The 27,416-nt window shown below is 47.8% G+C and overlaps 1 protein-coding gene across 2 annotated transcripts in view; it reads left to right on the forward strand.

The window, feature by feature from the left end:
- The window catches only part of BLTP2 (bridge-like lipid transfer protein family member 2), an 89,243-nt gene that overhangs the window by 31,029 nt on the left and 30,798 nt on the right, over window positions 1-27,416 (forward strand). For both annotated transcript variants that reach the window (XM_075589260.1, XM_075589261.1), the window contains exons 12-26: window positions 138-256; window positions 2,559-2,722; window positions 3,947-4,235; window positions 5,068-5,273; window positions 6,047-7,151; window positions 8,257-8,448; window positions 10,240-10,442; window positions 10,631-10,749; window positions 14,271-14,491; window positions 16,643-16,833; window positions 17,458-17,557; window positions 18,290-18,471; window positions 20,651-20,945; window positions 22,242-22,399; window positions 23,079-23,285. In XM_075589260.1, coding sequence (XP_075445375.1) covers window positions 138-256; window positions 2,559-2,722; window positions 3,947-4,235; window positions 5,068-5,273; window positions 6,047-7,151; window positions 8,257-8,448; window positions 10,240-10,442; window positions 10,631-10,749; window positions 14,271-14,491; window positions 16,643-16,833; window positions 17,458-17,557; window positions 18,290-18,471; window positions 20,651-20,945; window positions 22,242-22,399; window positions 23,079-23,285 — 3,751 coding nt within the window. The remainder of the gene's footprint in view (window positions 1-137; window positions 257-2,558; window positions 2,723-3,946; window positions 4,236-5,067; window positions 5,274-6,046; window positions 7,152-8,256; window positions 8,449-10,239; window positions 10,443-10,630; window positions 10,750-14,270; window positions 14,492-16,642; window positions 16,834-17,457; window positions 17,558-18,289; window positions 18,472-20,650; window positions 20,946-22,241; window positions 22,400-23,078; window positions 23,286-27,416) is intronic.

Below are 27,416 nucleotides of genomic sequence, written 5' to 3' on the forward strand. Positions count from 1 at the left end.
CTGATCACCTGAATTGTCTACAATTCACCATATATCATTTTCTATCACCATAAATTATAATCATAACATTTGTTCAAGTGAAGTGCAATTCCCTTTATAAAGGGATAAAGGGTTAATGGCTTCCTGTTTCCACACAGACCTCTTCCTGTGATTTTGGCCCCAGTTATTTTCAACTGCTCCATCTCTAATGTTAACGTGTCTGTCCAGCTCGGGGAGGCACAGCCCTTTGCAGTGGGATTTTCATCTGTTTCGCTAGGTAAGACTAACCTGTATCTCCTACTTTCTCCTTTTGTAGCTATTCTTAACTATAACTAGATTAGTCATTTAGACCCTCAGCATTTTCTTCAGTTGCTGACGTGACGTGTTCTTAGGACTCTTGTATATATTGTATTGCTGTATATATTATGCTTTTACAGTTGCACTTTGTTACCTTGGATGTGGTATATCATTTACATTTTAGCAAGCTCAAGACCCAAATCCAGTGTGTGTGTGTGTGTGTGTGTGTGTGTGTGTGTGTGTGTGTGTGTGTGTGTGTGTGTGTGTGTGTGTGTGTGTGTGTGTGTGTGTGTGTGTGTGTGTGTGTGTGTGTGTGTGTGTGTGTGTGTGTGTGTGTGTGACCGAGAAACACATAAGACAGTATAATATTGGTTCTTACTGAAATGGGTTTACCGTGAGATGGTCGCAAGCTTAAAATATTTTGACCAAAGTATTTAATTAAATGAGCCTTATTTATGAAGAAAGAATAGTAACAAATACATAGTAATGTACTACATAATTTGTCAGATTGGATGTAGCATTTTTATTATTATATTATTCTTCTTTTTTATTACATTGCCCTCCAATTTGTTTTTCTTTCTGTTTTCTCTCTTTATTAAACCCATCGTCCTCCTGTAAATCCTTGGGCTCACATCTCTTCCCAGACATTATAATAATAATAGCTTGTTCTTCTATAGCGCTGCTAGTTTTACGTAGCGCTTTACAGAGACATTTTGCAGGCACAGGTCCCTGCCCCGTGGAGCTTACAATCTATGTTTTTGGTGCCTGAGGCACAGGGAGATAAAGTGACTTGCCCAAGGTCACAAGGAGCCGACACCGGGATTTGAACCAGGCTCCCCTGCTTCATCGATCATTCACTTTTCTCCCGTGCTTCAAACTCCGTGCCAGTCAGTATCTTTACTTACTGAGCCACTCCTTCTCTCCTATCTCCTATCTCCTATCTCCTAAAAAAAAAAAAGAACGGTGTGTGTGTCGAGCACACGTGTACGAAGTGAAACTTCTTTGCATTTTGTCACTCTCAAGTCTTTCATTCATGCAAAATGATAAAAATCTAAATATAATTTGTGGGTCAAAATGCAAAGCAGTGTCAGTTAGAAACTTAGAACTTGTGTGTGTGTGTGGTTTTTAAGTTATGATGTATACATCTTTCAGGAACCATTTAACACCTCTAGCCATAAATCCCATCCACACACTGGGGAGGGACGAGCACAGATAACATTCCAAGTGACACTGTTTTTAAGTATACCTTTTGCTTGCTTCATTCATTGTAACATCGCCGGAAGAAGAGATCAGTGTATCTCGAAAGCTCGCACAAATAAAAGCATTTCGTTAGCCACAGAACGGTACCGTCTATTTATTTTTTGATTATTGAAGCTCGGCTAACACGGTACTGATACCTCTACATGAGAAAGGTCCCACTGGGGGACCGAAACGTCGGTTTATGTATCTTTTTCAATACAAAAACTTGTGATCAAACTTACCAGAGTGCTGTCTCCTGATCTCGTGCTTCAAACGGTATCGTATGGTTTATCATTGCTTTATGGGACAAGCACCCAATTTTTTCTACTTGCAAGTGGAGTGCCGGCTGCTTCTGTGGATTATATATATATATATATATATATATATATATATATATATATATATATATATATATATACAGTATATCACACATAAGCATATATACATATGTTCACCTTTTTATAGCATCTCCAGAGTGTTATAACCTAGGTGTGGCGCTTCCTTTTCTTGTAAAGCATTGTGTTTCTGTCTCCCTCCATCATTGTTTGGTATTTGTGCTGAACCACAGAATCCGAGATGTGTAAAGATACGACACCAGTCCTCCCGGCTGCACGCGCGCCTGGCGGCATAGCGACACGTGCAGCTACTACAGCCACGATCGGCAGTCTGTAGGGGAGTGCAGGAGGGGACGAGGAGGGTAACAAGACAAAATTCTTGTCTTCCCTGCCAGCGTACGCGTCACAGCACGTTGCGCGCCTACACACACAGCCACTGGGGCCTGTCCCATAGAGGGCTGTGCTGTGTGACGCTCACGCTGTAGCGCGCGCTGCCGTGACTACCGGGGACTCGGCCTAAGAAAGACAAACTGTGGTAGCCCCGGGGACAGTATGCCTGTGGGGGGGGCGTTGAGAGATTTCCCGCTGCCGGTGGATACTGCGGTCAGGATTCCGCGGGTTCCCCCAACAACGGGAACATTAACTCCGGCTTCATCTGTGTATGAGCGTATTGAGCTTTTTTTTTGTTTTGTTTGTTTCTTCCTTTAGAGTTCAAGCACCTGCGTACGCAGAATCTCCACCAGCGGGCCCTACTGTCTGTCAGCCACCTCTGCTGGCGAGTGGGGAAGGACTCTCACATTCAGCAGGCTCTTCATCCGCCAAGCACGCATGTCTGGGGAGATGCTCTCGTCCTCGACTCCTTCAGCCTGCAGGTGGGAAGAGAGATTAATGTGAAAGCCGCATTTCATGTTCCAAACAGGAGTACAAGTACTCAAAGGAATTACATTTCACTTCTTGACTCAGAACAATGGCGTGAATCAATATACTGATCCTGAGATCGTGACATTATGGCAACGTATAATACGTTTCCTGATCCATATTTTAGAGAAGTCGTGAGCAAAACAGGCTGGCACCTCTTCACACCTCTCCAGTTCACACACCTACCATACATAGCTCCTGCTAATGTATGCTAATTGTTTCACTACTTCACGTAAAGACTCCCCTAATGAATTATCTCCAGGTATCTCCTGCCTTTGAGTATATACATGCTTCCTTGTCACTGCTGCCACAGTAGACCTGAAGAAGAGACATGTGCGCTTCAGAAAGCTCTCAACACTATAATCCCATCTATGATGAACTAATGTTGGCTTACCAAAAAGTATCACAGCCTACAACAAATTTACATTTCTCCAGCACCCATATGGCTACTAAACTTGGTAGCAGCTTCAGAATGGTAAAATACTCCTATTCCTGTAGAGTATTTAAACAATTTCAGTCAAAAAAAACCCCCCTTTCTTAAGATGTAACAAACTATTAGTTTTCCAATAGACTTTTGTAAATTTTGTGGCTTTACTGCTGAGATCTTTTGCAACCACGCTACATAAAACAAGGTGATTCCATTGTCACCTTCTATTAACCGAAATTGTTAGGGTATCGATAATCGGGCAAATGCTGAGCTAAAATAGAGGGCAGGTCGCTGCTCCCCCAGCCACCTTTCGGGACCCAGATTAATATGATTTGAAGTTGATACTTGAACATAAGTCCACCATTTGAGTAACCCTGACCTTAACTGATGATATGCAATACGTACCCCCAAAACATCAAGTTGTAAACTTGGCAAGGGTTTATGTTGTGTGGTAACCCAAGAGCTACCATTACAAATAGGAGAGGTTACTTCCCCGCCATCCTGTATGTTTTTGCGTTTTGGTGTTCAGGGGAGATTTAAGGTATACGTTTTTGTACTGTTTTAGGTTTCTGTTATGTAACGTGAAGAAGCTTTAGCCGGTTAGAAGGGTTTAGTCACACTCGGCGTTGCTTTATACAGCAGCACAATTAGTTTTACAGGGTATGGGGTTCAGAATAGATATGCTGCTTTCACTTGGTATTCTATTAGGCTGTTGTCGCTTTGTGCTACGTAGACACATTTGTGTTTCCAGGGCAGCTACAACCAGTCTCTGGGTGAAGGCATCATGCAGGCAGACACCCTCTTCATAGAATCCACTGTCCAAGGTCTGCAGGTGGAGTGCTCAGATACCTGCGCAGAATGCCTGTCCCGCGTGCTGAGTCTGTTACCAGCAGTGCCCAGGTATCCTGTGCTAGCCTCACAAGACCTGCCTGCTGTCACCTCTCTGCCGTGTGGCGAGCCAGGCACCAAACCACCCCTGCTTTGGAAAGTGGACATTCGAGTGGAGGAAGTGAACCTGTTTACATTGTCCAGCCTAGTGGGTAAGTGTCCGTGTGTGTTAGTCCGTGTGTGTTAGTCCTGCCTGTCCCTTATTGAACTTTGGTCAAACTCTGTTCAAGTCTTTATCAGGAGCATGGGTTTTTTTGCCACGGAGAATGGAGATCCTCTCATAAGACCATTGCTTTCTCAGTAACACATTTAGCAAGGCACAGTGTAACCTATCTTGTCAGATATCCCAAATCACAGTGCGAGTATCACATGGAGGGGATTTACTGTTTTTCACCTGTTCTATAGTTCCATTGTTCTACTACTTCTATTGATTAGTACCATTTCAATAGAGCCATAAAACTACTGTACAATTACTACTAAAGTAACTCTTGCTTTTGCGTATACAGTATATACTTTTGCTTTTGTCAAGTGCCACAGTCTGGTTCTATTAAAAGGTGATTCTGTATTTTCATAGCAAAATAAAATTTTAGGCCCATGTTTACTAAGCAGTGCTGTTGCGTACAATACCTTCCTCTGCAAGAAGACGCCGAATGGCATATTTAAGTGGATAGACATGATGGTGTCTTCCAGCGCCTGAAGGAATAGTGGAATATTTATGGGAAGCATAATCATTTATGCCGTAGCACAACTTACTAAATATGTCCCTTAATCTCTTCTGGTGGGTGAACTGCAGAGGGAACATGTTGGGTTGAAAGAGTTAAAAGTGAAGCGAGGAACCTGAGAATCACAGATCCAGTTGCTTTGTTCCTTTTTGAAATCTAAAAGCATTGTTCCCTTTTGCCTTGAGCGGCCCATCAACCTCTCTGTGTTTTTGTGGCCTCCCTGCATCGCTACTCCATGCCTTCTCTCTCTCCTCCCCTGCAGGTGCTTCGCAGGTTAGAATCGACTTGCTTACTGTAATGGGCAGTGCAGAGAGCTGCAACCTGAACATAAAGGGGGTAGCTCTGTCGCTCCTGAAGTCGATCACTGAGAAGATGGAACTGTGCTGCAAGGCCCTGGACATTCCTGAACCACTACTCTTCTTCTCCACCATGTCCCTAACGTACCACACCACTACCCGGGCTTTAGAGGTGCGTCTCTCTGTGTGCATCTCTGAGGCTACGGCCCCAGTCACTCCGCGCGCGCTGGGGTAGGAGCGCCTGGCCGCGTGTGCACCTTCTCCAGCCGCGGTCTGTGCTGGAGCAACATCTTGTGTTTATAAAATCTGGTCGAGGAACGCGGCAGCGAATTGCGCTAAGGTAGTTAGCGGGCCGGCCCCATTGACGGGCGGTTCTTGTTCCTGCAGCGCACGCCAGAGTGCACACTGCAGCAGGCACTGGGGACCTAGCCTTGGATCTTACACTGTCAGCAGGGCCTGCTACAGTAAGTCATTCAGTAAGGGGTTAAGAACGCCCCAACATTTGGTTAATAAAAAAAATATCAAAAAGAATACTTTTCTTTTTCATATTAAGGGGGAACATTTAACTTCACTACTCTACCTGTGCCCTTCTTTCCACTGGGAATTTCTGGCTGACCTGTGTCTGAGATGCCAACCTCGGTTTTTATCAGCACAGGGTGCCGGCCACAACATTTCCAACTCCCATTTTCCGTCAGACATCTACAACGAATACAAATCTCAAAAAATGTCTTACTCTTTGTGGCTGGTTTAGTAAGGATGATAAAATAGGGCACCCACCCTTTTTTTCCTCATTTAAAAACCGTAAAGAAAGTGTAAATAAATATTCACAATGGAAAATGTTTATTTGTATGTCTTAAATTCTGCATGTAATTTAACGCTGTAAAGAAACTTAATGCTGCTTTCAATGACCCCTGATGTGGCTTCCTCTGCTGTTTCTGTGTGCAGGTGCATTGCGGGGAGGAACTGTCTCTGCACTGGAGTCCCTGGAATCACATGTACTTGTATCAACACACCTTGTCCACCCTGCAGTGCAGGGATCTGCTGCTCGCAACCCTAGGCAGAGAAGCCCAGCCGCCGGAGTCTGCTACTCCGGAGTATGGAGACAGCCATGTCTTGCCCCCTCAAGATTCAATAACAGGGAGCCCAGGCCCTGAGCACGGGATCCACCGCAGAGGCCTGCAGATTACACTGGAGCTGAGCTCTGTGAGGCTGCACGCCGCTGTGTCACAAGAGAACTGCTTCCTGTTCAGCACTCCGAACATCTTGCTGAGTCGACACGAGGGCTCCCTTCAGCTGCGCTCTCCCGAGGTCCTGATTAGCGCCGATGGCCACAACATCTTCTCCTTCAAGGAGGTGGACGTGCAGCGGCTGCCAGAACTAGAGGAGATGCTGCTTCACCGCAGCTCTTTCCCCTCACTGCGCACTGAGATGAACCAAGCTTGGGTCCTGTCCCTCGGCAGCGCCTCCCTGGAGTTTCCTCACCGCTACGACTTCTCCTGCATCCTCGACCAGGCCATTGGGGTTCAAAAGTGGCTGAAGGGCCTCCACCGCTCCCCTCGGGCTGGACCAGAACCTCTCCCACCGGACTTGGTGATGAGGATCAAGCAGTTCTCTTTTGCCTTCCTGGACGACGTCTTCGAGGTGAAGCTGAGGGATAACTACGAACTGATGAAGGACGAGAGCAAGGAGAGCGCCAAAAGGCTGAGGCTGCTCGATGATAAGGTGGCCGCCTTGCGCAAGCAGCATGGCGAGCTGCTTCCTGCCCGCAAGATAGAGGAGCTGTACGCCTCTCTGGAGAAGAAGAACATAGAGATCTACATTCAGCGGTCCCGGCGCCTCTACAGCAACACCCCCATGAGAAAGTCACTGATGACATGGACCATGTCTGACCTGGAGCTGGTGGCCTTGGCAGACGAGTCCCTGCATGGACCAGAGAGGGTGCTCGAAAACATGAAAGACATTGACAGCATCAGTCCCTTCCCCTCCGAGGGACTCGCACTGGTCATCCAGTGGTGCCGCATGTTGAAGTGCTCTCTGAAGACGTTCTACGGTGAGTCGTCCTCATCTTAATCAGAGAGGGCCTCTGTTTTTTATGGGAAATACATACATATAAGAAACAATGTTGCCCTCCTTGGCATTCTGATTAAATCAAAAACCATGATCCGTTGCAAAAACAGTATACATAATTTGAAGACTCTGTTGGGAAATCCTCTGTTGATTTCTTATTCAGAGTTGTAACAGTTATCATGTTTTAATAATGGGTTCAAGAGGACAGGGAAATTCCGTGACGCTTACGGTCACCGGCACGTTTCCAGACTTCTGTCACGTTTCTCACAGCATACCATTAAAATAAATCTAGGTTTGAGTTTTTGGAAGACTATGAGCTCTTTGTGGGTTAGAATCTCTTCACGCTTAACCCGCAGACTATCCATTCATTTCCCCCATAAAAATGAGAGAGACAGACAGAGAGACAGACAGAGAGACAGACAGAGAGACAGACAGAGAGACAGACAGACAGAGAGACAGACAGACAGAGAGACAGACAGACAGAGAGACAGACAGACAGAGAGACAGACAGAGAGACAGACAGAGAGACAGACAGACAGAGAGACAGACAGAGAGACAGAGAGAGAGACAGACAGACAGACAGAGAGACAGAGAGACAGACAGACAGACAGAGAGACAGAGAGACAGACAGACAGACAGACAGAGAGAGAGACAGACACAGAGAGAGACAGACACAGAGAGAGACAGACACAGAGAGAGACAGACACAGAGAGAGACAGACAGACACAGAGACAGACAGACACAGAGAGAGACAGACAGACACAGAGAGAGACCGACAGACACAGAGACGTTCGACTCCTGAAATCCTGCAAATATTGATTGGTTTTGTAGGCCCTATCCTTTGGAGTTTCCTTGGCACAATGGGCAGGGTTACCATTTTATGTTCAAAATTATAAATAAAGAAATATTTAAAAAGTTGTGATATTGAATTGCAGGCTGTATGCAGCGATGCCAAGTGGAATTAAGATATGTGAAAGGGTTAATTTGATGTAGAATGCAAACTTTTGTGCAACGTTGGTGAAAAAGAGGGGTCGGTCTGACGTGTGTGCTATCGTAATCCCTTCTGGGTTTTTTTCTCTCATTTTCAGTGCGGATCCGCGATTACCCTCGCTATCTGTTTGAAATCCGGGACTGGCACCTCTCGGGGAGACTCCTTGGGACCGAGCAGAGCGGACAAGCTAGCGCCCGCAGGAAACAAGTCCTGCGATTGGGAGCCCCATGGGGTGACGCCATCATGGAGAGAAACTTGCCCCCTCTTAAGTTCTTCCATGATTTTCACTGTGAGTGGAATTTGGGGCTTCTACTTCATAGGGGAGTAGCGCTGAGTGCTGTGATGGGTGTGTACCACCAACAGTATTGACTTATATTCCAGACACTCCACTGCTAAATTATCACAGGGACAGGCTTTGGGCTATTGAACCCTACTGTTCCTGTCACCATAGATCATTAATGAACAACTCTATGCAAGAAATGCCAGAAACCAAATGACATGGTTTTAAATTGGATTTGAGTAATGTTTATTTGGAGAACTGGCATCTCGATACTTTTTTTAAAAAATTGTTTTTATTATTATTACGAAAGTTAAAGCTGCAGTTCAAGCTGACGTTTAAAAAAAATATATATATATATATATATATTTCCCATTCAATATGTGCATTAATACAATCTGCACACTGACAAGTGATTAGCTAAGCTGCAGATCGATCTGTTCTCCTGTAATCGAGCGCTTGCTCCGGGTTATTTAATTCAGTTCTTGCACAGCATTATGGGCAATGTAGTCCTGGAATATGATTGACTGGGCAGTTACTAGATACAATTGGTGCACTGCTAGAGAGAGGGCGGGGCTCAAGAGCCAGAGCCTATCAGAAGGGGAAGGGGCTGTCACTTTGGAAATGCTTCCTACATTAGAAACATTAAAAATGTCTTTAAAACATTTTTTTTTTAAATGCTACAAGTATTTTCTCATAGTACAGAACTGATTTATTAAAAAAACAAAAAAAACACACATGTAGGATATTGCTTGAACTGCTGCATTAATTGCATTTAAATTAAATGGAAGAATATTTTTTGAGATACTAAATAGCTGACGTGTTTTGAGGTCCTTCCGACCTGCAGTTTCCCATCTCGACATATATATATATATATATATATGTCTTAAATATATATAATATATATATATATATATAATATATAATAATAAATATATAATATATATATTAAAAAAACACACAAAGAGTAGCGCTATTAAGTATAGTAAATAACTGTGAATAATTAATATAAACAAAAATATATGCAAGATAATTAATAAAAATAACCAACAAATAAATAAATAGTGTCTAAAGAAAAAAAGGATAAGTCCAAATGTCTCCACTTAATGGTGGTCTGGAGGAGGAGAGGGTCCCATCGATACACTGACCACAGGAGCTCCTTGCTGCTTCAAAAGAAAGTGATGTAGCCACCCACCATAGATCTAGAAAAACAAAACACAAAAAAGCGCAGGCTCCATAGCGCGTAACTGTGTACAAATGAGGGTGAATTTATTTAAGAAAAGTGTCCCTAGGAGATACACTTACAAAATGTAGGAATAAAATATACATTGGGGAGAATCTGTATGGGGCGTCATCTACAGGAGTGGGGGGAAAGGGAATTTCGTCCGTGATACGGAGCACCTAGTTTGGCTGCTTCTGACTCCTGCCACGAGTCCTGCAGCAATTCAGCGTCTCTGATGTTAAAAGAGCTTCTTTTGAAGGTGCAATAGTAGAAGCACAAGCAGAATAGCTGGAAAAGTGCCGAAGAACACAGGACCTCCTCCCACACGACCGTCTGAGATGATGTCACCCCGTCTCTACGCATTTCGTCACGTTGCGTGACTTCCTCAGGAGCTAAAGACTATTGAACATGTAGTGTCCTCTATTGCTTTGTTGCAGGGGTCTTATGAGGGAATGGGAAAGTGTTTTCTTACTGTGTGTTGTTCCCTAATTCCTTTGAGCAGGAGATGCTCTTTGGTTTGGCAGAGAGCAGCAGAGCAGTGGGTGTGGTATTGGGCTGATCCATCTCTGTGTTTGTTGCAGCCAAGATCCAGCTCTACACTATTGTGTGGGGCCCATGCTGGGACCCAGCCTGGACCCTGGTGGGACAGTACGTTGACCTCCTTTCCAAACCCTCTGTGGACCCAAGCACCCCCCTGCCATGGTGGGACAAGAGCCGCCTGCTTCTGCACGGACACTTCAACATGGACATTGACCAGGCTAATCTGCACCAACTGGCAACAGAGGTAACACTGACAAACAAGCAAGGAGAGAACATTCAGCACAGATTGTGAGAGGGGCCATGGGGGGCATTATATTGGTAGTGGGGACAGTGAGTGGCTAACCTCAGAATGGTAAGTTAAGCTTTCTGTCATCCCAGTGATGCCCCACAGGGGAGAATGGAATAAATGATGCAGGGTTTGTCTTCTCCTAGGACCCTTATAACACCACAGAGAACATGCACTGGGAGTGGAGCCGGCTCAAGTACGCCTGGAATCCCGGGCAGTTCATCTTTAAGGGGGACTTGGATGTCAATGTCCGCACGGCCTCCAAGTGAGTGATCTAAAGCAAAGGGACATAGTAAAACCTACAGCGGTCTTGCAAACAAGGTGCCAGAGCATTCATAAGAATAAACTTTCACTGCAGCAGCAGGGCCGCCAACATCATTTTTGGGGCTCAGGACAGACTTGAAGAATAGGGCCCCTGTAAATGTTACAACATAATCACATTCAGTCTACTTTGCCCCCATAGTGTATTTCTCTCTCACACCCGTTTGTCATTCCATCTTTCCCCTCCTCTCTTATATCCCTCCTATGCCTCCTCAGGTCTCTCCTCCTCAGCATGTCGCTCTCCTCTCTCCCCACCCCAGCCTATCTTTTTTTTTTTCTCCTTCCCCCCCCCCCAGTGTGTGTGTGTGTGTGTCTCTCTGTCTCTGTGTCTCTCTCTCTCTCTCCCAGCATGTCTCTCTCTCTCTCTCCCAGCATGTCTCTCTCTCTCTCCCAGCATGTCTCTCTCTCTCCCAGCATGTCTCTCTCTCTCCCAGCATGTCTCTCTCTCTCCCAGCATGTCTCTCTCTCTCTCCCAGCATGTCTCTCTCTCTCTCCCAGCATGTCTCTCTCTCTCTCCCAGCATGTCTCTCTCTTTCTCTCCCAGCATGTCTCTCTCTCTCTATCTCTCTCTCCCAGCATGTCTCTCTCTCTCTCTCTCTCTCTCTCCCATCATGTCTCTCTCTCTCTCTCCCAGCATGTCTCTCTCTCTCCCAGCATGTCTCTCTCTCTCTCTCCCAGCATGTCTCTCTCACTCTCTCCCAGCATGTCTCTCTCTCTCTCACTCTCTCCCAGCATGTCTCTCTCTCTCACTCTCCCAGCATCTCTCTCTCACTCTCTCCCAGCATGTCTCTCTCTCTCACTCTCTCCCAGCATGTCTCTCACTCTCTCCCAGCATGTCTCTCTCTCTCTCCCAGCATGTCTCTCTCTCTCTCACTCTCTCCCAGCATGTCTCTCTCTCTCTCACTCTCTCCCAGCATGTCTCTCTCTCTCTCACTCTCTCCCAGCATGTCTCTCTCTCTCTCTCTCTCACTCTCTCCCAGCATGTCTCTCTCTCTCACTCTCTCCCAGCATGTCTCTCTCTCACTCTCCCAGCATGTCTCTCTCTCTCTGCCAGCATGTCTCTCTCCCAGCATGTCTCACTCTCTCCCAGCATGTCTCTCTCTCTCACTCTCTCCCAGCATGTCTCTCTCTCTCACTCTCTCCCAGCATGTCTCTCTCTCACTCTCCCAGCATGTCTCTCTCTCTCACTCTCTCCCAGCATGTCTCTCTCTCTCACTCTCTCCCAGCATGTCTCTCTCTCTCTCTCTCTCATTCTCTCCCAGCATGTCTCTCTCTCTCTCACTCTCTCCCAGCATGTCTCTCTCTCTCTCTCTCTCTCTCTCTCTCTCTCCCAGCATGTCTCTCTCTCTCTCTCTCACTCTCTCCCAGCATGTCTCTCTCTCACTCTCTCCCAGCATGTCTCTCTCTCTCACTCCCAGCATGTCTCTCTCTCTCTCACTCCCAGCATGTCTCTCTCTCTTCTCCATCCCTGCATGTATTTTTCTCCCCTCTCTCCTCTCCCCCCCAGCCTGTATCCTCATCCCCCTCCCTCCAGCATGTCTTTAACTCCCCTCTCTCCCCACCCCAGTCTTTCTCTGCTCTCCCCACTCCAGCCTGTGTCTCTCTCTCTGCTCTCCCCACCCAGCCACTCTTTTTTTTTTCTCCTATCCCCCCAGCCTGTCTTTTTCTGTCCTCTCCCCTTCAGCATGTTTGTCTCTTCTTACACTGTTTATCTCATTCTCTCTATTCTCCCCTAATGTATTTATCTTATTTACCCCTCATGTCTTCTTTCCTCCCTCTTCTCTCACACATGCCATTCTCTTTAATTAATCCTCCGTGTTTCTCTTTCTCCCCCCTCTTTTCCTTATTCCCTCCCCCATGTATTTTCCCCATGATTGTCCCATGATCACCCTCCCGGCATTTTCTTTCCCCCTCATGTCTCTCTTTTCCCACTTATGTGTATCTCTTTGTGCTTTACTTTCTCAGGATTTTTCTCTTCCTTTCTTCTTCCCTTTTTCAGGTCTGTTTTTCTCCCCCAGATTTAACTGTTCCCTCACCTTTCTCTCGGGTCACTCGCTGCTGTCCTCGAGGACTCTTCCCCCGGCCCCACCCGCGGAGGCTCTGCAGAGGCAGGGATTACCCCTCTGTGCTTCCTGCATCTCAGGGCCCCGCCCCCTGACAACGGCCCCACCCACTTAGGGAGGGCTCTGCAGAGGCAGGGATTACCCCTCTGTGCTTCCTGCATCTCAGGGCCCCGCCCCCTGACAACGGCCCCACCCACTTAGGGAGGGCTCTGCAGAGGCAGGGATTACCCCTCTGTGCTTCCTGCATCTCAGGGCCCCGCCCCCTGACAACGGCCCCACCCACTTAGGGAGGGCTCTGCAGAGGCAGGGATTTCCCCTCTGTGCTTCCTGCATCTCAGGGCCCCGCCCCCTGACAACGGCCCCACCCACTTAGGGAGGGCTCTGCAGAGGCAGGGATTACCCCTCTGTGCTTCCTGCATCTCATGGCCCCGCCCCTAACACAGGCCCCACCCACCTATGGAGGCTCTGCAGAGGCAGGGATTTCCCCCCTGTGCTTCCTGCATCTCATGGCCCCACCCCTAACACAGGCCTCACCCACCCACAGAAGTACTCCAGATGCAGGGATTTCCCCTCTGTGCTTCCTGCATCTCATGGCCCCGCCCCTAACACAGGCCCCACCCACCTATTGAGGCTCTGCAGAGGCAGGGATTTCCCCCCTGTGCTTCCTGCTGCATCTCAGTTCCTGCTGCAGGGAATTAATGTGCGGGCAGCAGGGGGCCGAGCCTCCTAAACACACCGGGCTCGGTGCAGCAGTCCTAACTGTGTGCCGCCCCTCCCCCTCGCCCCCCCCACCCCTTGTCGGCGGCCCCGGGTAGCAGTATTAACCACTTTGGCAACATGCTTCTTCTTGCTCTCCTGCTGCTGTTTCAGTGTCAGGTGGTTGGTTGTACCTGCCTTGCATTCGGTTTGCATTGTGTGTGCACTTGTAACAGCAATCCCGTCTGCTCGAAATTACCAACAACAACAAAAATAAACCCTTTTTCTCTTTTTACCCTGGCAAAGTAGTTTTGCTGTTTTCTAGCCGTCCCATTCTTTCTTTTAACGTCCGTGACTGAATTCTGAAGATAGCCGCTGCTGAGATTTTGCTTCCTGGCATGTTAAGTCCACGGTCCTCCACTCTCATTAAGCCAAACAGAGTTTGCCATGAGAACAGCTGATAACGGGGGTGGAGGGGAATAGATGAGCACCACATGAACCATCAGATTATGTTCCGACTTCATTTTTCTTTCTTGGAGGTTTTGCTGTTTCGAGCAGGGGAACGTTAGTGACTGTTTCCTCATTCTGTTCCCCAGTTAGTGCTCGTCCGATCAGGGAGTAGTGTCACGAGTTGTGTATCCAGGCTCTGGCCTTTTTGTTCTGCCACCCACAAAGCTTCAGTGCCTTTTTTTTCCTCCCCCTGCAGGTATGATGACTGCTGCTTTCTTCACCTACCCGATCTCTGCATGATTTTTGACCTACAGTGGCTGTGCCACGGAAACCCCCACGATCACCACAATGTAGCACTTCGCTCCCCTGACTTCCTAGCAGAGGTCTCTTCCGTCCAGCCGCACGACTCCTACCGGGCCTTCCGCTCCGAGAACCTTAACCTCTCCGTCAAGATGGACCTGACTCGGTCCCATGCGGGTAGGTGATGAGGGGGAAAGGGATTTGTTCTGCTGCAGGACAGCGCTCATGGGCACTTCTGCTCTGTCACAGGAGGTTGTTCTTTTCTACATCTGTCTGTTTAGTTGTCTGTTTTAACACACAGTACAGTAGGGACGAGCGGCTCAGTGAGTAAAGACACTGACTCTGCAAACAATGACACCGAGTTTGAAGCAGGGTATCCTGGCTCGTTGTGACCTTGGACAGGGATACCGCGCACTATACTGTAATTGTGAAGCACTTTGAGTCCCATTGGGAGAAAAGTGCTATATATGAAATAAAGTTGTTGGGTGCCCGAAATCCAATCATACCATAAGCTGAGGATCCTTGCAGGGCCAGACTTTGACCTTCTGAGGCCCTGACCTATGGCCAGTTTAAAAGGCCCCAAAAATGAGAGATCGATTTATTATTGTGACCGAAGGAACCATTGAAAATCTAACCATGAAACTGAAATGAACGGAAGCATTATACTAGCATTGTTATATACAGAGATGATGGTGTAAAGCTAAAATGAACGGTGTTTGCACATCACATTCATTTTAATACTTTTCTTTCGGGATTTTTGGAGAGTAAAGTCACTGATGACGTCTTTTAATGATAAGCGACGACTTTGTCCCTTTCGATGCACACTGCTTAGTGTCATATTTGCAGTGTTCGACAAACCTATACATTTGCTCGCCCCGGGCGAGTGGATTTAACCCCCGGGCGAGTAAATATTGGCCCAAGCAGCACACGTTTGGTACTAGGTGGCGAGTAGATTTTTTTGTGTGGCGAGTAGATTTTTTGGTGATTTGTCAACCACTGCATATTTGAACGAAAATATCCATAGAGAATATTCTTTTTTTTCCCCCCAATATCTTTATTTATAATTCGGATTTAAAACTTGAAATGCATTAACATTTTTCTATTTTTTGTGGCCCCTCATATTGTGAGGCCCTTAGGCTTGCTGTAGCTTAGTTAGCTTATGCGCATGCGCGGCACTGGATCCATGATGGTGGAGGAAAGGATGGTGGAGGATAGTGGTTAAAGTGCTCGACTTGAACAGGGCCTACATTTTTTTTTTCAATGCCCTACAAGTTTTGTTCTAAAAAAAAAAAATTCTGATGATTTGAAGTTACTTATTACTTTACTTATTGCAGCAAACAAAGCAAAATGAAACCATGAAACTGTCATCAGTTTTGCTGTATCCTTTTAATGAATCGCCCCACACACCAGTTTTTTCCTCATAACAATTGGAGAGGAACGTTCCGCGGTGGCGTCCGAAGCTGCCGAAACAGGTAGCGGAGCTGCCGAATCCAACCCGAACCCCGTCACGAGGGCATCTTCATTGGCTGCACCTAACTAGGAGGTTGGATGTCAGCCTAGCCTGCGAGTGACTATACCTGGCCTACCTTTGGCTGCTATTTCACGTCCTGCCCTAATACTGCGTTTGTTTTCAGTTCCCATGTGGCCGCTGGCGATTGTTGGGTATCAACACTAACATTTGCACCTTTCGCCTTGTATAATAGGGTGCTGAGTTTGAAAGCTTTCATGCAAATCCGAGCACCAGAAATGTGCTGCCTGGATCCCACTCGTAGGCTGTGATTATACTCCCTGCGCATGCACGTTTTGCATGCCTGCCACTGGCGCGACGTGTGAACTGTGCTCTCAAGAGATGTTCAGGCAATGGGGAGGCGTGGCCATGAAGTCACGTCAGCGGTTCGCCCTCATTGGCTGAACCGCTTCACATGACGCGGCCGTCACTTGGAAAGACACCAATATTGTCTTTCCAAAACACGGTCGTGCACTCTATGGGCACCTCCATTGAGATTAGGTATTTGTTCCGGCTACGCTTTATAGTGCTGGTCAGGCGACGGTCGCTGGAAAATCAAATAGAGATGACTTCCAGCGATTGCGACCAATCCGTCGCGTCGCGCTTACTATAAGCGCACGCGACGGCGGCAATGCATTTGTTTTGCCGCGCCGTCGCCGGCACGATAAGCGGAGCCTTAGAGCTAGCTGCTTGAGTTCTACTGACGTGTAGTGGCAAACAATGGGCCCTAAATAAATAACATTGGTTGTACAACGGAGCATGTGCAGTGCTATCCGGTAACCTCTGTCACAGCGCACTCTCTTGGTCTGTCTCCTCTCCAGGAGTCTCTCAGCCTCGCATCCTGCTGTACAGTAGTACCCTGCGCTGGATGCAGAACTTCTGGGCCATGTGGAGCAGTGTGACCCGCCCCATCTGCAGAGGAAAGCTCTTCCACAACCTGAAGCCGAGCAAGAAGAAGCTAGGACAGCACTACAAGCAGCTGTCTTACACTGCCCTATTCCCACAGCTGCAGGTGAGCCTGGGGCCTGGGCTATTCCTATGTGGCGGGCTGCAGGTGAGCCTGGGGTCTGGGCTATTCCTATGTGGCGGGCTGCAGGGGAGCCTGGGGTCTGGGCTATTCCTATGTGGCGGGCTGCAGGTGAGCCTGGGGTCTGGGCTATTCCTATGTGGCGGGCTGCAGGGGAGCCTGGGGTCTGGGCTATTCCTATGTGGCGGGCTGCAGGTGAGCCTGGGGTCTGGACTATTCCTATGCGGCGGGCTGCAGGTGAGCCTGGGGTCTGGGCTATTCCTATGCGGCGGGCTGCTGGTGAGCCTGGGGTCTGGGCTATTCCTATGTGGCGGGCTGCAGGTGAGCCTGGGGTCTGGGCTATTCCTATGCGGCGGGCTGCAGGTGAGCCTGGGGTCTGGGCTATTCCTATGCGGCGGGCTCCAGGTGAGCCTGGGGTCTGGGCTATTCCTATGTGGCGGGCTGCAGGTGAGCCTGGGGTCTGGGCTATTCCTATGCGGCGGGCTGCAGGTGAGCCTGGGGTCTGGGCTATTCCTATGTGGCGGGCTGCTGGGTAGTAGAGACTCTGTCTCTCTCTCTTCCGTGGTTATTCTATTGCTTCTCCCTCTTCACACTTTGCTTCATTTGTAGGTTCACTACTGGGCCTCCTTTGCTCAGCAGCGTGGCATTCAGGTGGAGTGCAGCGAAGGGGAAATCTTCACTCGAGGGGTACAGAGGCTCATCCCACAAGGTTAGCATGTAGGAGAGGTAATGCGGGACCACCTAATGCCCCCCCCCCCCCCCCACCTATTATGCAGCTGCAAAGATGGTGAAAATAACGCAAAGAGACTATCAGACACTGCAGAGCACAGAGGGGGACATAAAAAAAAGACTTTGTTGTGAAACTCAAGAGTAGTTGGCTCTTTAACTGTATAGTTTCAGATGTAACTTGACACGCCCCCAACAAATAGATTCTTGCCAGGTCTGCCATGTTGTCTTGTTGTGAAACCAACTTTCCTCCGCTTTCCACAACAAAATACTCAGGAGAACCCTTCCTAAAATAAGAGGCCTCTCTCCGCACCCTGGTGCTGGGTTCAGAATCTGGTTCCTTCTTCATTAATTGCACGGCGTTCATTTGCACGGCGTTCACTTGCACGCAGCTCTTATTTTTTTTTCCGGATTAATTTATTAGAAAGGGTTAAATATTTCTACGTAGATCCTTTTTTTTTTGGATTCTGCATTAAAAGCCAGGTAGAAATACACAGCAGACACAAGAACCTCACAACTAGTTTACACGTAGTAACGCAGGAGATCAAGTGGGGTTTTTTAGGCTTTTGCACTTTGGAAGCGAGACTGGTTGGGTTAGCTGACGGCAGATGAGTGCTACTGCGGATCCAATCGGGGTATCTGCCTTTTGTATAGTTGATAATGCTGTATTATTTCTCTCCTTTTTTTCACCACCTGCTTTTGTCTCTTCCGGCAGCCGGCACTGTGATGCGACGTCTGATCTCGGAGTGGAGCGTCCCTCAGATGACGAGTAAACTGAACCTGGTGACTGTGCACCTCATGGCTTCCACCTGCGACGAGAACGCAGACCACCAGCTGGACAACCTGGTGCAGAAAACCCACCTGCTCAGCCTGTCCTCATTGAGCTACGACAGACAGGTAACTAACAGCCCTCCAGAAAGGGGCATCTCCCTAATCGGTCATCTCTGCCCGTGCTGTTGGCATTCGAGGGGGAAGGGTAGATGCTCCTGTTTGATACCATGATGCAAGTTGCAGTGATGTTCCTTATCTCATCGCAAGGGAAAGGCAGCTCATATTGACCTCGGAAAGAAATGCACAAGATCACCTATTCAATATGTTTATCGCCGAAGTGTGCGATTCAGGAAGCCATGTTAGTCCGGCAGCATTACAGATTACACGGTTTGTATGTAGGTACAGACGTAGCCAGACTTGCTGCCCTTGTAGCCGCGGGGATAAAAGGAGGGGAATCCCGCGGCCACACGGACAGCAACTCTTGCGGCGCTGAAGGGTTACCGCGGCGGGGTTCCATGCTTTTGAGTGGGAACCCGCAGCGCTCATCCTTCGCGTGAATGCGCCACCTGCAGGGAGAGAAATACCGGTACTCGCTTTCCAGGTGAGCAGCGCAGCCGTCTCTGCATCTCTCCATCTGGATCCGCGTCCCCGCTTGCTGAAGGTAAGCAGGGCTGCATTTCCTTCCCCCTTTGTGATGTTGATCATGGGTGCGCAAAGTTTGTTTCTCCTCCCCCCCCCCCCCCCCCATCTGCAACCTCAACTTACCGGGATTCAGCTGGCTCCTGGTCACGTCGCCATGAAAATGCGGTGTCACATGACCCTCGGCGTCATTTGATGCCGGGTCACTCGAGAGGGGGGGCGCGAGAGCGTTGCCATGACGACGCATCACGTCGCATAAACCCGCGGCATCATTTGACACCGCGTTGTCATGGCGACGTCACCAGAAGCCGTCCGAATCCCGGTACGTTGAGGTTGCAGATTTAATTTAAATGCCTCGAGGAAGAGCGCGGGACCTCTGCAACCGCCCATGCCCCCCAGGAAAATCCCGCCCGCCCCACCCCCCCAATTTGCACATTCCTGATGTAGATGTCCCTCATGATGTAAAGCCCCATATTAGGGCATCTACATCATCCAGGAGGAAGGAAACACAGCCCTGCTTACCTTCAGCGAGCGGGGATGCGAGACCAGATGGAGAGATGCAGAGCTGCGCTGCTCGCCTGACAGGTGAGTGCCGGTATCTCTCTCGCTGCAGAGGGCCCATTCAAGCAAACGATCAATGCTACGGGGTCCCATTCAAAAGCATGGAACCCAGCAGATTTGTATCCTCCTGGACCGCTTACTGTCCTCAGGGCCGCGCGCAGCCGCACCGGAGCAGTGACAATCACAGAACCGAAGACATTTAGTCTGGCTACATCTGTATACCTTTGTTTGTATAGCGCCATCCATGTACATAGAGCTTTACAGCAGCTATAGATGCAATAAGATAATGTGGAATGTAATACTTAATGAGACTAGGCACTTCTAACACAAAAGTAAACATTAGGGAAAGGAGTTCCTGCCCCGAAGAAAGTGCAATCTACGTGAATTGCAGTTTTTGATGCATTTTAATGGGCCAACAAGGGTTTATTACACTAATAGTGTGCACCGATATACAGGGTTTTCATGTGTACTATGTATAAATTAAGAGACTTTTGAACATTTAACATCTCTGTGCACAATGATACACCTATGAACAGCTAACTTTTGTTGATTCATTGAAAATTATGTGCAGCTCCATTTTAAGATCCCGGCATAGCAACTCATTTTAGTGCGGGATGTGGCTGAACTATGTCATTGGCTGGTGGCTGCAATGAAATCTACCCATGGGGGAATAGAGATTAGTTCATGTGCGTGTAGAGGAAGAGCAGCATTAAATCCAGCTTTATGCAGACTCTCTGGGCTGTTAACCCAGGCACGGCACGGTCACGTGATTATTCTGGAAAGCAGTCACGTGACTGCGTCAGTCTTTAACCCAAAAACGCAAGCGGAGTTGTCCTTCTCTTCCATTTCCTTATACAGCAGATCACGTCCTGTGCTCCATGGTATCCCAGGACTTGATCTAACCTGAAATAGAAGCACTCCTTGGGCGCGATGTAGCCACAACGTCATTTGGGCGCCTGGAGCACCAGATCTCATGACGTAGTGGCTACGTCTTGGGGTCACCCAAAGGGTGAAACTTCTTCATACGATAAGAAATTCTCTTTTGTTACACTGTCTTCTCTCTCCTCCCGCCCTTTCTCTCCTTGTGATCATTCCTGCTTCTCAGGAACTGTCCGCTACTAGTGAAGAAAATGCCATTTACACACACCGGCTGCATCTGGTAGATCTACGAGCATCCTGGACTACGCTGAACCGAGACATTGGATTCGGCCTGTACGATGGCTACAAGAAGGCGGCCGTACTAAAACGGAACCTCTCCACCGAGGCGCTGAAGGGGCTGAAGATTGACACCCAGATCCAGGCCAAGAAGCTGAAGCGCGGCTCCGTGCGGAGCTTCCCCCCAACCAAGAAAGTCCCGGCACCTATTGTCACTGGAAGGACCGAGAGGTCCCCCTCGGGAGGTGAGAGAAGTGGTCATTGTCAAATGTGAATCTCATGCACGTGACGCGGGCAACTGCACACCGCAACATACAACTTAATCATGCCATTTAGGCCAGCGCATGTCAATGTCTTACAACATGTAGTGCAGACTTTGCACTAACGCATCCATTGTAATCAATATTAACCAGATGGATGTGGTTATGCCACAGTACCTTGGTTTTTCTAAGGTGAACCTCAAGCCGCCTTGAGAACTCGCAGAACTGGCAGAAGGGAGAGACAGAGAGAAACTTGGCTACCGCCTGTCATAGGTCTCTTCCCCATTCATAGCTAAAGAGGTCTTTTGTCCATGTATTATTCCTTGATTGCTCGTTAGCCCTCAATGCCATTTCTTCATTACATCTTTATTGATGGAGCTCCCCACAGACTTGTACCTCTTGGGAAAGCATTTCTCTAAAAGCATCTGCAGATTTAGTGTACTATATCTAGGGTTTCCGATTTATGGGGTTTTCACCAGAAAAACACCACCGATTTGATCGTCTTGTTCAACCTGATCAAAACCGTAAATAAATCCTATTTTCCTACGAAGTTTCTACCTCTTGTAGCAGCCCAGTAGGAGACACAGGCAGTACAAGGGGAGTATGGAAAATGTATAAATGCAACGACTAACACCAATCGTGTCCCAACTATTTTTCCATTGTGACCAGTGAGCACTGATTTTTATTTATTTTTTTGCTAAAATAAAAAGACTCGGAAAAACCCTGATTTGGCAAAACAATATAAACATTGGCATCCCTAATTACATCATATGCTCTATGCTCGCAGACCTGTAAAGGGTTTGTATACAATGTCTTACATGCTGCATATACAGCTCTATTTTACTGCTGAAATGCAGCCTTTTACTTGTGTTGTACCGCTGAGAATACATCTGTGATAGCTTCCACGTTACGGTGACAAAAAATGAATGAGAAGAACTTACGCTCACTCGGTCCTGGGTAGCAGAGGTCACCTACTTCTTAGATAAAGGTGCGAGGCTCCTGTATCCATACCGCTGGATGCACACAACTGCAAATTCCTCGTTACAGAGGCCGGCAGAGCATCGGTTCATGGTTCTGCTGGTAGAGAGGCTGACCTGTTCATTCTTTATTCGCGCCCGCATCCATAGGGAGACATAGCAGAGCACGTCTTCTTTATGACTCCTTCAGTGCAAAAGAGGCATTTCAGAGCTTGACTCCTTGACTTGATGTGGGAGACGGCCTGGTACTTCCCTAGCAATTGATGGCCGTCACAGCCTCTTCCTGTCTCCTATTCTCTCCCAGGAGCGGACATGCTGCAGAAGCTGATCGAGGAGACGGATAAGTTTGTGGTGTTCACAGAGGAGGAGTCGGGGGTGAGCGAGCAGTTGTGCGGCAAGGCTCCCTGCCAGGACAAAGACATATACAACCACAACTGGCTCATTGAGCTGGAGAACTGCCAGGTAAACTGGGGCCCGCAAGATATACCAGATTGCGCAGCTGGATTCAAGACTTGGGGCCGGGTTCTGCTTAGGGCAGGGGTGGGCAACTTCAGTCCTCAAGGGCCACCAACAGGTCAGGTTGAGACAGAGTTGAAGACTGAGTCACTGATTGAGCCACCTGTGCTGAAGCAGGGATATCCTGACCTGTTGGTAGCCCTTGAGGACTGGAGTTGCCCACTCCTGCTTAGGGGACTCGTTTTTCTCGTCCTGGCATTGTCTCAAAGCTGCCTACCCTGCCATTCACACACCGTGTGTTCATAACCATGTCACTTGAACTGAAGCTGGGCTTCAGCAATAGATAATTAGCTAATGGGGAAAAAAAAAACTGCATTCAATACATCAAAATTTGGACTAATATTTGCATGCAAAAATGTAAGGCTATGCTAATGAGGACAAGTGCGTATGCAAATTGGCTTTGTCGTTAAATTATAGAGCTATGGAAATGCATATTTGTAGAATAAATTATTTATTTTTGAATTGTATGTCTTTTCTATGTAGATATAAACATGCATATATAATGTAATAAATAAATATACACACTCCATTATACACGGTCCCTGCATCTGCCTTTTTACACAACAGCCGTGTCTCCACCCATTCTCACTTGGTGGTTTTCCCCTGTTCTTGCCGGTCTCTGCAGATGGTGCTGCGAGGAGCCGAGACGGAAGGTTGCGTGATCGTATCCGCAGCGAAGGCGCAGCTCCTGCAGTGCCAGCACCACCCCTCCTGGTATGGCGACACCCTAAAGCAGAAGACCTCGTGGACCTGCCAGCTGGACAGCATGCAATACTTTGCCACCACGGAGAGCAGCCCCAGCGAGAGAGAGGACAGCCAGCTCTGGCTGGAGGTTAGTCAGCCCCTGTTCTTTCCTCATGTCACTTCTGGGCATAGGCTTCTATTTCTAAACCCTAATGCCCATATCCATGAAAATCTGATGTGGACACAATATTACAACTTAGTCCAGTTGCTGCAATGACCAAATATAATGATATCATTGTATATAGCGTTGCCAGCGTGTGTGGTAATTCCCAAATACATGCGCTACTTCAGGGGTGGTCAACACCAGTCCTCAAGGTCCTGCAACAGGTCGGATTTTCAGGATATCCCTGCTTCAGCACAGGTGGCTCAGTCAATGGCTGAGCCACTGATTTGAGCCACCTGTCTTTAAGCAGGGATATCCTGAAAACCTAACTTGTTGGTGGCCTGGAGTTGGCCACCCAGCCGCTACATGACTGATTAATATAGGCACAACAAAATCCTTCTTCCACGGCTCTTCCAGTCTTCATCTATTGCACGAGTGAGGGAAATTAAATAACTTGATTTTGGTCCAGAACCAGGCTCCTTTATGCTAGTGGCCACTACCTCTTCTATCTTTCAATTCCTGACCATGGTCGGGGCAACCTATACTTGGTAGAAACCGTCAAACACCTATGGATTGCATATGGAGGGTATGCTCTGAAGCCCCTTAGTTTCCACATGAACAAAAATAGACACCCCGACTATGCCATTTAATGACATAATACCAACAGGTTTACTCCAAGAAAATAACTTGCTCAATTTTAATACAGAACACCAAAAAACAAGCAGCGCTTCGCACTGTTTGCAAAAGCAGTCGCTGTGTGTGCTTTGCTGGTAGGTGAAACGTTAACATATTTATGCATATCAGATGCACACAACTGCGATGTCTGAGAGGGGATATTTAATTTGTACTGCAAAATGGTACAGAAGGGTGCCATTTATAAATGTGTGTTCTTATGAAATGCAGAGGTGTCAAGGATGCTATGGCCTCACTTCTTCTCAAAATATACACTTCTTTCAACAAGCCTCATGTCTCCAACTCTATTCATATATCTCCATCTCTCCTTTCTTCCCCACTTCTCAGTTCACATGAACTCCTTTCTTACCTGCGCCCACTGTCACTACACAGCTATACCCCCTGCACTAAAACACACCACTACAAATCCTCCTCACACATCCTCTTTCTATCCATGCTTCTCCTCCTTGCTTCTGGGGATATCTCTCCCAATCCTGGTCCCTGCCTTATTTCTACATGTTCTCATCCTCGCCTGCCTTCTGGTGTCAACCCCTCCAACCTCATACCCATCCCCTGCCACCCTCCTCTCTCCCGTTCTCCTGTGCCCTTTGGAGTGCTCGCTCCTTCTCTAATAAGTTCCTCTCTGTGCATGACTTCTTTTTCACTCACTCTCTGCTCTTTGCTATAACTGAGACCTGACTCACTCAGTCTGACTCTGCTCTGGAAGCTGCCCTCTCTTATAGTGGCCTTTCTTTCTCCCACACTCCGCGCACTGATGGCAGGGGTGGAGGCGTGGGGCTCCTCCTCTCCTCTCTCTGCCGTTACCGAACCCTTCCTGTTCCTCTCTCTTGCTTTTCCCTCTTTTGAGGCTCACACTGTCCAGATTTTCTCTCCTCTCCCTGTCCACGTGGGGATCATCTATCGCCCTCCTACCTCTACTCACCCCCCTTCTATCTTTCTCTCTCACTTTGAATCCTGGCTCTCTTTCTTTCTCTCCTCAGACTCCCCTGTTCTTCTCCTTGGGGACTTCAACTGCCACATTGATGACCCCTCTCTCCCTTGGGCTTCCTGCTTCCTCTCTCTAACCTCTTCTTTTGGCCTTCAACAGTGTACTGCAGCCAGCACCCACAAGCATGGCCACTACCTAGACCTGGTTTTCACTCATCTTTTCTCTCACAGATTTCTCCATTTCCCCCTTTCCGCTCTCTGACCATCACCTCATCTCATTTTCTCTCTCTCACTTCTCCCCCTCTCCATCTCCATCTACCCCTCGTTTCTGCAGAAACCTGCGCTCTATTAACCTACCAGCCTTTGATTCCACTTTACGCTTCTCCCTCTCCTCTCTCTGTTCTGCTACAGACCCTGACAACCAGGTCAGGAACTACAACTCTGCCTTGTCCTCCTCTCTTGATCTACATGCCCCGCTTTCTCTCTGCCGTCCTCGCCCTTCTAACCCCAAACCCTGGCTAAATTCCCACACGCGCATGCTTCGTTCTTGCACTCGCTCCTCTGAACGCCTCTCACACTCTCGCAAACTTCCTTCACTATAAAATGATGCTATCCTGTTTCAACTCTGCCCTCTCTGAGGCTAAACAAACCTACTTTTCTTCACTAATCAACACGCACAAGTCTAACCCACGCCGACTCTTCTCTGTCTTTCTCTCTACTCAAACCACCCTTAGCTGCCTCTGCTTCTTCCTCCATCTCACTTTGCTGACTATTTTAAGGAAAAGGTGGAATCCATACGTCAGAACATCCCCTCTGTTTCCTCCTCCCATCCTACACCACTTCCTAACTCTCCTCCTGCCTTCCTTGACTCTTTTTCCACTTTGTCAGAGGAGGATGTGTCACTGCTGATCTCCTCTTCCCCCTCTACCACTTGCCCTCTTGACCCTATTCCCTCCCATCTCCTAAAACCTCTTGCTCCTACTATAACTCTTACGGTCACACACATTTTTAACTCCTCCCTCTACTCTTGTACCTTTCCCTCCTACTTCATACATGCAACAGTTATACCATTACCCAAAAACAGCAAGCTTGACCCTACCTGTCTTTCCAACTATTGACCTGTCTCCTTCCTGCCTTTTGCCTCTAAACTCCTTGAACGTCTTGTATTCTCTCGCTTGCTCCACTTTCTCAACACCTATTCTCTCCTTGACCCTCTACAATCAGGCTTCCGCACTGCTCACTCCACTGAAACAGCCCTCACTAAAATAACTAATGACCTCCATGCTGCCAAAGACAGAGGTCATCGCACTCTGGTCATATTACTTGACCCCTCTGGAGCATTTGATACAGTGGACCACCCTCTTCTCCTTCACATTCTCCATACTCTTGGTATTCGGAACAAAGCTCTATCCTGGATCACCTCTTACCTCTCCCATCATACTTTTAGTGTCTCTTCTGCTAACACCTCTATGCTGACGACACACAAATTTACTTTTCAACCCCTGACCTTACACCTGCTGTACAGACCAAAGTTTCTGAATGTCTCTCTGCAATATCATCCTGGATGGTCCTCTGCCGACTTAAACTTAACACGGCAAAAACAGAACTCCTCATACTTCCTCCCAAAACTGGCCCTACTACCTCCTTCCACATTACTGTTGGAAGTACTATCATTCACCCAGTAGCCCAAGCACGCTGCCTAGGGGTCACACTCGACTCCTCTCTCACATTCTCCTCTCACATTCAAAACGTATCTAAAACCTGTCGCTTTTTCCTCCACAATATTACAAAGATACGCCCATTCCTCTGTTGCTCGACTGCTAAAACTCTGACTCAGGCCCTCATTCTCTCCCGTCTTGATTACTGTAACCTCCTGCTGTCCGGCCTTCCTGCATCTCACCTGTCTCCCCTACAATCTATCCTAAATGCTGCTGTCTGAATCACTCTACTCTTTCCTAAATCTGTCTCCCCTGCTGAAATCACACTCCTGGCTCCCTATCAAATCCCGCATCTCGCACTCAATTCTCCTCACTTTTAAAGCTTTACACTCTTCTTCCCCTCCCTACATGTCAGCCCTAATTTCTCGCTATGCACCATCCCGACTCTTGCGTTCTGCTCAAGGATGCCTTCTCTATACACCCTTTGAATCTAAAGCCCTCTCCCGCCTTAAACCTTTGTCACTGACTGCCCCACACCTCTGGAATGCCCTTCCCCTCAATACCAGACTAGCACCCTTTCTATCCACCTTTAAGACCCACCTTATGACACACTTGCTTAAAGAAGCATATGAGTAGCACCTAATACTAATACACATGATACATAAAGCTTGGCCCCCTGCAGACGCACTTATCAGAACGCCCTCCTACTGTTTCTGTACGTTCTTCCTACCTACCAATTAGACTGTAAGCTCTTCGGAGCAGGGACTCCTCTTCCTAAATGTTACTTTTTTTTCTGAAGCACTTATTCCCATGATCTGTTATTTGTATTATTTGTTAT

Source organism: Ascaphus truei, chromosome 3 (genome assembly GCF_040206685.1).
Source record: "Ascaphus truei isolate aAscTru1 chromosome 3, aAscTru1.hap1, whole genome shotgun sequence".
Taxonomy (NCBI): Eukaryota; Metazoa; Chordata; class Amphibia; order Anura; family Ascaphidae; genus Ascaphus; species Ascaphus truei.